Here is a 13,963-nt window from a genome sequence, read left to right as displayed (position 1 = left end):
TTCTTGAGATATAAGTAGCAAGTTGAGTAGTAGATTTTGGCCCCTCTTTCTTTGCTTTTGTGAACTTGAAATTGCTTGGATATCCAATTAATTAGTAACACTAGGATTTGGAGTGTCCTGTCTTTTACAATGAGTGTAGGTTAATGACTTCTTAGAAAAATTGGAAGAAGAATCATGTGAAACATTCATAGTAATTGTCTCGTGATTAACAGCTGAAGGAATATATAGATTTCTCTCTGTCTTTCTTCTTGAACAATCATAGAATAAACAGTGGATAAGCTTTGAAGTGGTTTCATCATCAATATTTGACCATGAAGTATTTTAAAAGTATCATTCAATCCCATGAGGAGTTGAATCAATCGTTGATCATCAAGGTATATAGCAATAAATGAAGCAGCAACACATGAACAGTCAGGAATGCTTTGAACAATTCAAATTTCATTCTAAATTTTGCTTAATTTCATGAAATATGTGGAGAAATTGTCTGATCGTGATAAAGAATACAATTGGTGTTGAATTTGATAAATAAGAGCTCCATCTGCTTGTTCATAACGATGATCGAGTTCTTTCCAAATGTCAGCAGCGGTTGGAAGGAAAATTAAGCTCTCAACAATACTGTAATGAAGTGAATTGAGTATCCAACTAATCACCATGGGATTTACTCAGGACCAATTCGCAAATAATGATGAACCAGCGGGAAGTTTTGGTGTTGCTCCATCAACAAAAGTTAATTTGTTATTCGCAGAGAGAGCAATAGTCATGGAACGCTTCCAAGCAGAAAAACTGGTTCCATTAAACACATTAGTAACAAGAGCAGTGCTTGGATTGTCAGATGATCCAACATAAAAAGGACTTGAAATATCAATGATGTTGGACTGAATTGATGCATTACCAGATTAAGACATCGTTGCAAAAAAAAACCCCCAAAATTGAATCGATTAAATAGAGTAACAATTGAAGAAAATAAGAATTGATTGAAGAATCAAGAACAAATGATTGATTGAAAAACAAATGCAGAAAAGCAGATCAATAAGTCTGATACCATGTTAAAGATGAGAAAGTAAAATTAAGAGAGAGAGATTCATGATTTGCTGTTCTTATTTCTTCAACTGAATCAATAAAGACTACAAGCTGCTACGATACATATACAAAAGAAACAAATCTAACTGAATAATTAACAAAATTACAAAAATGCCCTTTCTAACGGAAAACATTCTAACTAACTCCAATTGATCTAGTTATTTAACACGTTCATATTAAATGATTCATTCATGCGATGTGATATTGTTCTTTTTCTTTTTTGTTTTCACATACACATACAAAGTTGTTTGTTCGTAACAAAAATGGTCAAAGAAGTCTGCTCGACAATTTCCAAAACACAAATGTTAACTTTCTTGTATCAAGTTTGATTTTATGTTGAAAAACTAGAAAAAGAAAAAAAAAATCCAAGCAAAAGTTCCTACTTTCATAGCATCTTTTTTTTAAGAACATAACAAGATCTCTTTTGCAGCATGGTCAATGAAGAACACAAATATTAAAAGAAAAAACAAACATAACTACAAGACTGAGTTGCAGATGGGCAAGCAAGAGACAAATACTTGTGAAATCTAAGATTAAAATAGGATTTGAGTATATATATTTTAACAAGGAGGAAATGCTAAGAACTAAATCCCATATGTTTAAATCCCTCGGTCAAAGGATTTTGTGGCAAGGTCAGCGACGCTTGTACAAGCACGGCTTCAGTTCAGGCCAATTAATCCCCTTGCTCGCCTTGTTCTTTGGCTGCAAAAAGTTTCAACATAAGAACAAGACTTAACCCACTAAGCTATAATATAACTTTTCCTTTTGACTTAAGCTATATATGCAAGTCCTATTGCAATCATTTACTTCTTTTGAAAAAGGTACAATCGCAAATAAAGAATATCAGCCAAACAAAGCTGTCGAACTCAAACCTTTTTCTTGAAGTATAAAAGTATGAACATTTTATTTGAGAAATCCTGCAAAAAAAAATGGACACACATATTAACATGGACACATGATTATAATTTACTAAAAGGTATCAAGAGAAGATAAACAAACCTTTGATACAGAAGTAAACCCTAGTTCACACACGGCTTCACAAAACGTATCCGGATCGGCTCCTCCGTTGTTTGGATCAAATCTACTCTTCACCTCTGCTATCAAAAGCCAACCACTGAGACACAAAACTATTACTTATTTGAAAAAAAAAAATTATAACTTGGGATCTATTTTCATGAAACAGGTAAGGATTATAAAAAGGTATGATGAGGTACCTTGGTTTAAGTACTCTGTGTGCTTCTTGAAGATAATTTGGGAAATTGGTTCCCATTAGTGAAAGGCAGAAAACAGCAACATCCACTGATGAAGTCTCAAGGGGTGTCTGCAAGGAAACATACATAATACATGTGTTCTTAAATCTTGTCATTTAAACTATTTTAAAATCTATGAAATTTTCAGAGTTTTGAAGCATTTTTTACGAGACTTACATTGGACATGTCACAAGCGATCACTGAAGGATCCTTTGAGACAAGGTCTATTGAAAAGACCTTGTTCTTTACACCTTTTGCAAGACGAGCATCCCCTGTTGTACATATAACACTTGTAGATTATTAGCTAAAAACTACACTTAAATGAATCAAACATTTCACATTTAATATAGGGTTAAATTAAATGCAAGAAATATCAATGTATTTCCATTTATTTATTTATTTCCCCTTACCTTATATCCTTGTGAGCTTTGGGTTTTGTTGTTGTTTCATTTATTTGTTTATTGTGGCATTCTACTTTCATTTATTCCTATTAAAGCGTTGTACTTTGAAAATTCTACCCAACTGTTGCAATGTCATCCAGATTCAAAGCAATTTTCACTGCTATGATTATCAAAAATCAAAATACAATGTCTTAATGAGAAAAAGAATTGGAAGTACAATGCTCTAGTTAGGTAGATTTATTAAGTATAATGTGTTGATAAGAAACAATACAAAAAGAAATAAAATTGGGAGGCATAATAAATAAATAAATAAATGAAAGCAAGTTCGTTGTTATTTCTTGCATTTAGCCCTTAAATATAAATGTGACAGATGTACATACCACAGCCAAAATCAGCGACAACTAAAGAAGAGGTGTGATCCTTTAGCCACTTCATGATGATATTAACTGGCTGTTCAGGCCAACGTGACATTTGTTCTTGATATCCTGTATGATACTGGTCCAGTGAGTTGAATATTAGTTGTATTTTGCTCTTTCATGATTCAATGTAGCAAGAAAGGCTGTAAGAACGTTCTCTGATCTGGGACAAAACATCTTACCATGTTAAACAATGAAGGGTCTTCTTTAAAGTAGTTGAGGGCTTCATCTCCACTGCATACATATCAATTATCAGATACAGCCATTGATAATTCATATAAATATGATCCATGCTACAAAGTACAAAAACCTAATCAACAAGATAAACGTTCTGAACACAGACATAGGGTTTTATTCTAAGTATACGATAAAACGAGGGGAAATTTTAGGGCTTACGAGCAGGTATAAAGCTTCTCATTAATCATACGAAAATGGCCTCCTGCTAATTTAGCTTTCATCTGAAATACACAAATTAATAATCATATTCCATCTGGTATAATACATAGAAACAGTTCACGAGATAGGGGGCACCTTTTCGAGAAAAGATAATGGTTTCGGTGAACTTTTAGCTACAGTGCAGGTTGGAGGCGGTTGTTTGACAGCCGAACTGGCAGTGGCGGTGGCGGTGGCGGTGGCGGTGGAGGTGGCTGTCTGCTTTTTTGAGGGGTTTTCAGTTTTCCGGTGGTTGTTTCTCCTCTTACGCTTTCGATTGCGACCGCCCGCCTCTTGATTCATTGTTCTCACTTCTGAGTACGACGGAGTTGGTTAGTGATTGTATCTTCGGGTGGCACTGTTGGTGTTAACCTACCATAAGACCCAAGGGAGAGAAACAATATATAGTAAGATTATACAGGGGTATCAAATGTAAAACATCTAGAGTAAGGCGTCTTATTACAATTTATAAAAGGGATAATGACTTGAAAAGGTAACGAACTTTCGATTTTTGTCGCATTTAGTCACTAAACTTTTTTTCGTTATCTATTTGCCATTTAACTATTGAAACTGTTCACATTTTACCCTTATGACCGGCTGTTACCGGTCATAAGGGTAAAATATGAACAGTTTCAATAGTTTAGTGACAAATAGATAACGAAAAAAAGTTTAGTGACTAAATGTGAAGAAAATCGAAAGTTCGTTTCCCTCTAAAAAGTTCAATGACTAAATGTGAACAAACTTCCTATTGTATTATGTTTTAGCAAAATTATTTATTTTTGTTTAATTGTAGCAACATTTGTTGATGAAGAAATCTATGAAATAAAAAAACAAAATGTAACATCCGGATTTCCAGGTATCATAATTTAAGTATTTTTCTTTTGAGTTAACAACAGAGACTCGACGAGTTGACGCCTCAACTCGTCGAGTAAGGTCGCGACTGATGACTCAGATTAATGAATGGACTCGACGAGTCAGTGAGGCGATTCGACGAGTCCGCGCTGCTAGCAGAAACCCTAAATCTTTGGGCCCGAGCAATATTTAAAGGAACTTATGACCTTCAATTGCGACTACTTTTCCTATAAGTGAGAACCCTAGCGATCTTGAGTGTGTAGAGTGAGAGGAAGATGTCATCTTCCAAACGACCTAGCAATGAAAAAACTCCAGTCAGAAATACCAACACCCCATTACTATCGTTTGATCAACCGATTTTCTCACCTCCATATTATCACTACGGCAGTATGTTTCCGTATTTTCCACAACGACCAGGGCAACCACAACCACAAACACCACCACTACCACAACCCGACTCGGATTTTAATCCATTTGATTTTTTGTCCCAACCCGAGTTTGTTCAACAAACACAAACACAACCAGAAATGGTCGTTTCTGATTCTGAATCAGAAGTCGTTACAGAAACTCAGCCCACTCGAGCAGCGACTAAAAGAAAAGAGAAGGCAGATGTTAGATGTTGGGAACCTTTGGAAGCGTTAGTGCTGGCACAATCTTGGATCGATATTTCAGAAGACTCAACGGTTGGAAAAGACCAAAAGCATGACCGTTTTTGGATTCGCGTTTTACACAAGTTCCATAAAAGAATGAACCGTGGAGAATACCGTTCAAAACATCAAGTGTGCTAAAAATGGGGGAAGATGAACAAGGAAGTCATGTTGTTTAATGACTTGTGGAACAACATGAAACGTCAATGGAAAAGTGAAGAAAGCGATGAAGTCATTTTGAAGAGTGCGCTGAAAGTGTATCAAAAAGAAAATCTAAAGGCTTTCAAGTTTCTTGAAGTTTGGAATTTTTTGAAAGATAACAGGAAATGCCTGAGTAGCAAAACATCTGACCAACATATCGACAGTGGGTCAAAACGCAGCAGAACATTTGAGTCCGACCACACTGCATCAGATGCTCGTGTTCCATTTGACCTGAACGAAGATGAACCTGTTCCAGTTTCACCACCTTCCCGACCATTGGGAAGAGACAAATCAAAAAGCAAAGGCAAAGGCAAAGCGTCGGATTCAGATGATTTGAAAGAAATGAGAACCGACATGAAGTGTATAAAAGACAGAATGGACAAGATTTTGAAAATTGCTTCTGAAAGAAAGCTTCGAAAACAAAAGGAGAGCGACATGCGATTACTAGCGATGGACACGTCCAATATAACCGGAGCCGAGCTTGAAGTGGTTTTGGCGATGAAGGAGGAAGTGAAAAACCGTTATATCAATCGTGGCTAATTTTTAGTTTTTTTTTTTTCAAGTTTTTAATGATTTCTTGTATGTTTTTTTTTAAGTTGTAGGTTTTATGTTTCTACTTTGTTTTTCTAAATTTTTAGGTTTTTTTTTTTTTTTTTTTTTTTTTTTTTTTAATTAAGTAATGTATGGTATTCGTATTTTAATTAATGAATATTATGTTTTTAAAATTATGTTTTTTTTATTAAAAAAATAAGTTTTATTAAATTAAAATAGTTAACAAAACAAAAAAGAAACAAAAAAAGAAACAAAAAATAAAAAATAAAAGTAAAACTGTGGCACCACACCCTTGGTGTGGCAAGAAACCACACTTGAGTGGTAAAAAGTGATATGACGCTTACGTGGCGGGAGAGGAAGTGCGGTTTCGGTGGCACCACTCCCTCCAGCCTAAGGAGCATCGTACAACACCAACTTTTAGTGGCGTTTGTGTTGCGGTTATAGTTTTCAAGCATATAACATTAGTTATCTGTGCAAAATGGTTGGACAAATAGTTTTTTCTGTAAACATGTTTAAAAGAATACATATTAAATCGTTTGATTGAATATGAAAAAATTGAAGGAGAACTTTGTTTAGTATTTTTTCATGCGTTGGGTTATAAGAAATGGAGATGAACAAAAAGGGTTACCAGCTTGCTTCCCAAAACAAATCGGCAATAAACTGTAACCTGTAAGAAGATGAATACAAAAGGGATTGGTATGAGGATGAAAAACAAACAAATTTTTTATTTTTAAATTCTTTGAGAATGAAAGAATCTTATTGGAACTCTCAATCCATAAGACTATGCTACCAAGTACAAGTGAAGGAAGTGTGATATGCATTTGTGACATAGTGTAATGGTGAGATGGGGGAACACTACACCATTGGGTGAGACTAGAGGAGTGTGGCAATCTCAACCATGAGAAGCAAAACCACCACACACACACTCTCTCTCAACACCTAATTGTTGCATATTTATTAAAAATTTAAAAATATTAATATATAGAAATGAGACGAGGTCGAAGGGTGATCATATTCTCAAGAAGAGTGAAAAGAAATAACATTGAGTTGACATAATAAAAATAAGGGTATTATTATTATTATTATTACTATTATTATTATTATTATTATTATTATTATTATTATTATTATTATTTTTTGTGTCTATATTGATTAGAATGGACCTAAATATTAATATTTATTAAAAATTTAAGGGTAATTGTTGCATATTTATTAAAAATTTAAAAATATTAATATTATGTCGTATGTTTTATTTTTTTTTAAAATTATATTCATGTTTTTTAATACATTTGAAATATTGATATCTATTTTTTGAATTTAACCAAGAACTGAACCAAATAAACCAAACCATTTAAATCGAACCTTGTTTGGTTCGTTTTCACTTAATATTTTGCTTTGTCAAAAAACCGATTGAATCGAACCGAACAAACTGGTAACAAGACAATCGATTAAACCAACCAAACATCATCCTCAATAACAAACCTTTATATCTTTACTATCTTATAAAAGAAATCTAACTATTTCTAAAAATAAATTGATTATAATAATAATATTTTTTTAAGATGTCCAAATGATGAAGCTGATAGTACAAGTAACCATGAATAAAATAATATTAAATTTTAACCACATTTTGAATTCAAATATTTATCATCAAATCTCGTTATATTTCTCAGCAATTTGATATGGTTTCCTCAAATCTCAGATTCATTCAAATTTTGAACCCTTTTAGATATCCTTAAATTTAGCATGTTGATTCAAATATCCTTAAATTTAGCATGCTGCTATAAAACCCACCATACAGGAACAAAAAATGACTTCATCTTCCAAATAACACCATAGTTTGATTATTTTGTCTTCAACATGTACTTTATTTTGTAACATAACATTTTTGTAAATGAAACATATCACCGAAAGAATTTACACGCCCGGCCGCTTTGCGCGGGTACACTGCTACTATATATATATATATATATATATATATATATATATATATATATATATATATATATATATATATATATATTTGTTGATGATGTTTTTTATGGCAAACAAGGTGATTTAACTTATTGAAATATTATATCTTTGGAAAAAAATAACTTGCAAGTTGATTCTTCCCGAGTTGGCATAGGTTCATATTATATATGACGTATTGTGTGATATTTAGCTGATATGTATATATTTTTAAAATAAAATTTAAATATAAAACTAAATGAAGTGAGCTGTGCACTCATGGCAAAAATGTATTTTTTGGAAAAAAAAAAAATCAGGATCATCTAAGGCAAAGAAGACGAATGTATTTTATAGAGAAGCACATAATAGAACTCCTTTTGCGATAATGTCATTATGTAAGATTTTTTTGGTATGTAAGAATGTGGACATTCAACAAAGGATAATATATTTTGTAAGAATGTGGATATTGAACAAAGGATAATATATTTTGTATGAAAGATATGGTGTGATAATACTACGTAAATACATGTAAAACAATTTATACATACTATATTGAACAAATAAACAAAAGTTGTCGAACCCCCTCCTCCCCTATATGATCTTTTAACATAAATCACATCAAGATGTATCAATTTCATTAGGATTAATAACGATTCCATGGACAGGCCCAGATCGGCCCAAAAAGGTTCTTCGAGAGGTATGTGAAGAAGAAAGGGCATCGGGTAATTGGACATGAGATGGTATCGGTGTTTCATTCGAGTGCCCTGAAATACACAGTGCACCCGCATCGTCTTGCCCCCAATAAACTTCCACCATAACTCCATGTGGATTCTCTGTTGAAACAGTTTCTGGAATTCCTATGTATCTTGCTCCAACCGGTATCTATATAAGAGATCATCATAATATTTATTAATCAGGGATTACATAGGATTAATTTTAATTTCAATGAAATTAAATTTGTGGAAGACACTTACTTGAAGAGAAGTTCCTGAGGTCAAAGTCAATGTGGTGAATCTACCTTCCGCTGCAGCGCTTTCGAATTCTGCCTGTTTTGCGATGTTGAGGAAGACTTCTTCAAGAGTTGTAAGACTGAGTTGGATGTCTGATATACCGAATTCCTCCTCTCTATTTTCTAGCTCCTCAAAGAAATTCTAATAAAAAAAGATCTGAATTAGAACATAATTTATTCACATATGTTATTAATCGGTTGAACGGTTATAAAAAATAATCAACAAAATCAAAAGTCTTACAGTTAGTAAACCCTCCTTGTGATGTGGGATAACAAAAGTGAGAAACGACTTGTTTTCCTCTTTTGGAATGACATCTAAACGCTGTAAAAACAATCCCAACATCAAATTTTAGAAAATATCACACGGTTAAATTCAAGAAATAGCAACGGATTTTCATTTATTTGTTGAGTATTATTGCATCCTACTTTTATTTCTTTCTATTACACCATTCTACTTTCAATTTTTTTTTTATTAAAGCATTTACTTGATTATGGCAATAAGTGTTGGATAAGTTAGATGCAAGAAATAGCAACCATATTTTTATTTATTTGTGTATAATGGTATCCTATTCTTATTTCTTTTTATTACAATTGAGAAAAGTTGCATAATGTAACGTACATCTTTAAAGAACAGCTTCACGTCCTCATGATGTGTCACGTTATCATTGGTCGCCAAGAAGCTTACATTAGCAATGTAACCGGTACCAAATCTTGACTTCAACCTGATTGAATTTCCAATGCAACGAAGCTTACCTTTTGTCATGATTCCAATTCGATCACTTAAAATATCAGCTTCTTCCATTGAATGTGTTGTTAGAATAACGGCTCTCCCTTTTTTTGCATTCTCAATAATGTCCCAAACGTGTCTTCGAGTTATGGGGTCCATACCAGTAGTCTGAAGAAATAAAGTTTAGACCAAAATGGAAAGATGATCAATGATTGTGGAAAAAAAAATGATAATAATAAAGTTTATTTACCGGTTCATCTAAGATCACCAATTTTGGTTCACCAATTAGAGCTATTGCAACACTCAGCCGGCGTTTCATTCCTCCACTGTAGCTTCGAGATCTCACTCTGGCTGCCTCCGTGAGTCTCACTTCTGCCAATGATTTTTGCACAACCTGTATACCAATGGAAAATGACCATTTTACCCTTTGTCTGAATTTAACATTCACTTGAATGAACATAATATTTAACCTTAATATCAGGATAAAGTGATGTCTTAGTAAACGATGTTTACAGCATAATGAGGGCACGCGTGGCGGGATAAGGGCAAATTTGTAAAAAGCGGGGAAGCCCTCATTTCCCTAATTCCTATGTTAAGTCGTTCTTTCTGCATTAAGTAAAAAAGAAACACACACATGTGTGGTTTTTAGGGGCGCACCGTTTTAAGTGAAGCAGGGGGGAGACCCTTGATACTGGCAAAAAGATAGAGGTGTTCTTGACCAGATAGTGCATCCCAAAGAATATCAAACTGCAAAACAGATCCATACACACACAAATTCTTACTTTCTCAATTCTCATCCTTAATAATAATTACTTCAAATGAAATACTGATACAAAAAGAAAGTAGTCACCCTCACCTGGGGGCAAACACCTATCATTTTCTGGATATTTGACATGCCAACAGAGCTTCGGATGGAATGTCCGTATATGAGAGCTGTTAAACATAAGACATTTAAACAAATGTAATCTCATTTAATATAAATAAATAAATAACTGCAACAGGTAAACATCAACACAAAAAGAACAGAATACCATCTCCTTCAGTGACTGGTGTAATTCCTGTTAAGCAATTGATTGCAGTAGTTTTTCCAGCTCCATTTGGTCCTAGAAGACAAAAAAGCTGATCCTTTGGAAAGTTCACCCATAACCCCTGAAAATAACTTAAAGCTTATTCACACACAAAACACTTGTACAAGAGCATGGCGACCATTAAGACTCTGTTTCTTATACAGGACATGGGACAAGCTTTTGAAGGCTATTTTCAATGATGAGAATGAGAAGGGCATTCGAGTCTTTTCACATACAAGAGATCAAAAACGAGTCATGTCCCACCTTGTTGGTGGGAGAAAAAGTTGCAATCAAACAGAGCCTAAACAGTAAGCTTTGTACCTTGAGTGCATGATAAGGTGCACTTCTCTTGCATTTAAAGCAACCAAGGTTAGTTCTTCCAGGATATATTTTCACAAGCCCATGTATCTGAACAGCAAGATTTGGATCAACAGCACCTTCTCTATGTTGTTGCTTCACAGTGTTTTCCTCTTGGAGTACATCTTCATCATCTGGAGACGTATGTTCTGATGTTGGAACAGACCGCATGCAACTACAAATCGATCCCTCTTAAGAAAAAACACAGATTAAGATTTTTTAGTAAAGTTAATAGCCATTGCAAGTGTAGAAAGAATATATAGTTACAGGTTCATTCATTTACCTCTCACCCTGTCTCCACCTTTCCCTGACCAGTATCCAGGGTTCAGAAAGTAGAAAGTTGGTTTTCTTACACCCGATGAGTTGGGGAAGATATTATCAAAGTATATTGCAAGGGCAACCCACAGAATAAATGTTAATACAAGCCAAATATAGATATCACTCTGCAAAACATACAAAATATGAAATGGGTCAACTTCAAATGGAAAGAGTATGGATGAGTTTGTTACACGGGACAGGATGGGACTAAACAAACTTTTTAGGGTGATTTTTTATGATGAGGATGAGGAGGGCATTCTCGTCTTTTGCACAGTGGAGATATCAAGAATGAAAAAGTAGTGATTATCAAATAAGTAGATACCATATTTATTAGACAGTCATTGTCATTTGGTGCACACTCCCCTATACGGCTCCAGCTGATACCAGGGTCTTCAGGAGTGGAAGTAGCATCAGAAAGCAACTGAAGGGCTTTAGCAAGAAGATTAGGTGGGAAGAAAGACCAGATGGTCCTGTATGTGTTAGAGAAGCTGTCACTATAGGGAAATCCAAATACAGTAACCACCTGCATAAAGAAAAAAGTTAAATCTTGAATCCGAAAAATGATAGTGTTTGGTAAATGAAATTAATAATGAAGTTACCTGTGTCAGAAAGCCAACTATATACACGGAGAAACCGACAGTTGTAGATGAAGTTGATTTTGTGATGAATGATGAAAACATGAACGCAAAACCGATCTGTCAGCAAAAGCTAGAAAAGGTTAATCCACCAACATATGGAATGGAATTTGTTTTATATAACTTGGAAAAGGAAAGACTTTTACCATGTTTAATTGGAAGAGAAAGAACACAAGAAACACAACTTCAAAGCTGTTGTTCATGAAGAAATCAAACTGAAACATCATTCCAAACAGAACTGTGAAAAGAGAGGAAAATAGGGTGATGATTCCCTCCCATGTAAGCCATGATAACCAATAAGCCGTGTCATAAAGGCCCATCATAGACATTGCCTGTAAGGTAACACCACAGAATTTGAGATATAACTTCATATAATGTAAACAGAACAGAATATAAAAAAATAGAAAATCTAAATACCTGGCGAAGCTTGAGTTCTTTCTCAACGATCAAGGAACTAATCTGTAACACAAAACCAAACATGGCAATGGCCAAGAAGAAACTTGGTCCTACTGTGCCCACAGAAGAGAATGTTTCAACTACCGGATGTGCAAATTCCTTCAAATTGACAACCCAACTGAAACTAGGATCTGCAACATTTTTTTGAAATGGTGCTCAGTTATTTCCAGAAGTGAAGAAGAGATGACAGTCCATAAGTACAAGAAAGGGATTAACAAAACAATGATATTGTATACCTCCTATTAATGACCTTGCGATTTCGCGTTCAACAGCAATTTGGAGTGGTATTTGGAATTTGAATGTCGGATCTTCAAAATCACCTCGTTTTGCAGCGGGTGTAGAGTTTGTCTGTAAACCATAACTAATTACAGTAGCATTTCTCTCTAGAAAATGCAGAGCTCCGGGACATTTCATAGGATTAGCAACGAACCATGCATCCACGTCATTTTTTGATCGAAAAGATTTGACCTATTCACAAGATCATGAATGCCATTTCAATGAGAACAAATGCCATTCTATTCTATGATTCTATCTTTGTTGAAGATAAAAATGCCTATGTTGTAGCGACGATCTCTAAATCCTAGAAAGTTTCTTACTGAAAACCTGTACAGAATAACTCTGACCAAATAATTACTTGAACAAAGTAAAATTCTGAAAATCAATGATGATTACCTTGGTAGAAGGAATAGGCCTACCAGGATTATTAGCCCTAATTTGATCAACAATCGATCCTATCCTGGCACTATCACTGCCGCTCCAAACAAAGTCAAAACACGGAAGCTTAGTGTAATACTTATCCTCACACGGAGGGATCGGAGGATCGATTAGCGGCTCAGGATCTCGTACAGCCTTGAAGGCAGTGGAAGAGCCGAATCGAGCTTCAATTGCTTTTTGTATAATGAAAAGCAAAAAAATGAAGAATATTGATGAAAATAACTGAAGGAATGTGGCTCTCTTGTTCCGCCATGCGAGCAGCAAGTTCTTCGTGAACAAAGCTTTGTATTGTTGAAGCAATAGCTTAAATCCCTTCTGCAATTCCATTTTCACTTTTGCTGTGTATGTTATTGTAATATATACATGTATATGTATATGTGTATCTATAGGTGTGTGTTATTGTTGGAGAATTGTGAGATGTAATAGAGAAGAGAAGCGCGGGGTTTTTGATAATCTCTGAGCAGTTTTTTAGAGTGAATAGGGTGTAACATGTGATAAATGAATGCCCCTGGTTTATATAGAAATTACTTGATGTGCCACTGCAACGTTATATTGGATTATACCTTACATTATTTACAACTTATCCCCACCAACATATCATAATAGATACCAGAACCCCAAACATACATCTTGCCATTTACATTTTACATAACTTGATATATAAATAAAACATGATGACGAGTAATATTACTTGGATGTGAAGTAATAATAAAAATCCAAAAAATAAAGCAATAAATAATGAAAATATAACCTTTTTGTCACATCATAGATAATTGCTTTTTAATATTTGTTTGGTTAGTAGGAAGATCAAAATAAATAAATAAATGTTGTCTTAATTCTGTAATGGAGATCATATCTATTATTTTAAGAACATTTTATGTCCCTTTATATAGTCTTTG

At 34.2% G+C, this 13,963-nt stretch overlaps 2 protein-coding genes across 2 annotated transcripts; both read right to left on the bottom strand.

Annotated features, from left to right (window-relative positions):
* Window positions 1-1,598: 1,598 nt before the first annotated feature.
* On the bottom strand, window positions 1,599-4,002 carry LOC145047320 (S-adenosyl-L-methionine-dependent methyltransferases superfamily protein). Its single transcript, XM_078995605.1, has 9 exons — window positions 3,679-4,002; window positions 3,544-3,605; window positions 3,330-3,381; window positions 3,112-3,226; window positions 2,508-2,602; window positions 2,295-2,401; window positions 2,080-2,194; window positions 1,953-1,997; window positions 1,599-1,782 (listed from the first exon to the last, which is right to left on the bottom strand). Exons 1-9 carry the CDS (start codon window positions 3,880-3,882, stop codon window positions 1,714-1,716), a joined length of 864 nt encoding a protein of 287 aa, XP_078851731.1. The 5' UTR covers window positions 3,883-4,002; the 3' UTR covers window positions 1,599-1,713.
* A 4,245-nt stretch (window positions 4,003-8,247) lies between these two features.
* On the bottom strand, window positions 8,248-13,555 carry LOC145047230 (ABC transporter A family member 2-like). Its single transcript, XM_078995507.1, has 16 exons — window positions 13,023-13,555; window positions 12,587-12,818; window positions 12,312-12,481; window positions 12,041-12,226; window positions 11,859-11,954; window positions 11,582-11,782; window positions 11,225-11,384; window positions 10,906-11,132; window positions 10,549-10,666; window positions 10,374-10,450; window positions 10,175-10,264; window positions 9,768-9,911; window positions 9,410-9,685; window positions 9,032-9,112; window positions 8,756-8,932; window positions 8,248-8,663 (listed from the first exon to the last, which is right to left on the bottom strand). The coding sequence occupies exons 1-16, from the start codon at window positions 13,389-13,391 to the stop codon at window positions 8,400-8,402; spliced, it is 2,868 nt and encodes a 955-aa protein (XP_078851633.1). The 5' UTR covers window positions 13,392-13,555; the 3' UTR covers window positions 8,248-8,399.
* Window positions 13,556-13,963: the final 408 nt, after the last annotated feature.

The sequence above is a fragment of the Lactuca saligna genome, chromosome 1, assembly GCF_052625555.1.
Source record: "Lactuca saligna cultivar CGN05327 chromosome 1, ASM5262555v1, whole genome shotgun sequence".
Lineage (NCBI taxonomy): Eukaryota > Viridiplantae > Streptophyta > Magnoliopsida > Asterales > Asteraceae > Lactuca > Lactuca saligna.
The sequence above is the reverse complement of the archived record's forward strand: the minus strand, read 5'-3'. Positions and strand labels throughout refer to the sequence as shown.

What these genes read in the sequence shown, in the direction of transcription:
- LOC145047230 (XM_078995507.1), bottom strand. Translation starts at nt 13,391, where the DNA reads ATGGAATTGCAGAAGGGATTTAAGCTATTGCTTCAACAATACAAAGCT. An exon ending in TTCTCTTCCAATTAAACATG is followed by an intron (nt 11,955 to 12,040) that starts GTAAAAGTCTTT and finishes TTTTGCTGACAG; the next exon opens with ATCGGTTTTGCGTTCATGTT. An exon ending in CCCCTGCTTCACTTAAAACG is followed by an intron (nt 9,912 to 10,174) that starts GTGCGCCCCTAA and finishes ATTGGTATACAG; the next exon opens with GTTGTGCAAAAATCATTGGC.
- LOC145047320 (XM_078995605.1), bottom strand. Translation starts at nt 3,882, where the DNA reads ATGAATCAAGAGGCGGGCGGTCGCAATCGAAAGCGTAAGAGGAGAAAC. An exon ending in GGTTTACTTCTGTATCAAAG is followed by an intron (nt 1,998 to 2,079) that starts GTTTGTTTATCT and finishes TTTTTTTTGCAG; the next exon opens with GATTTCTCAAATAAAATGTT. An exon ending in TTTTATACTTCAAGAAAAAG is followed by an intron (nt 1,783 to 1,952) that starts GTTTGAGTTCGA and finishes AACTTTTTGCAG; the next exon opens with CCAAAGAACAAGGCGAGCAA.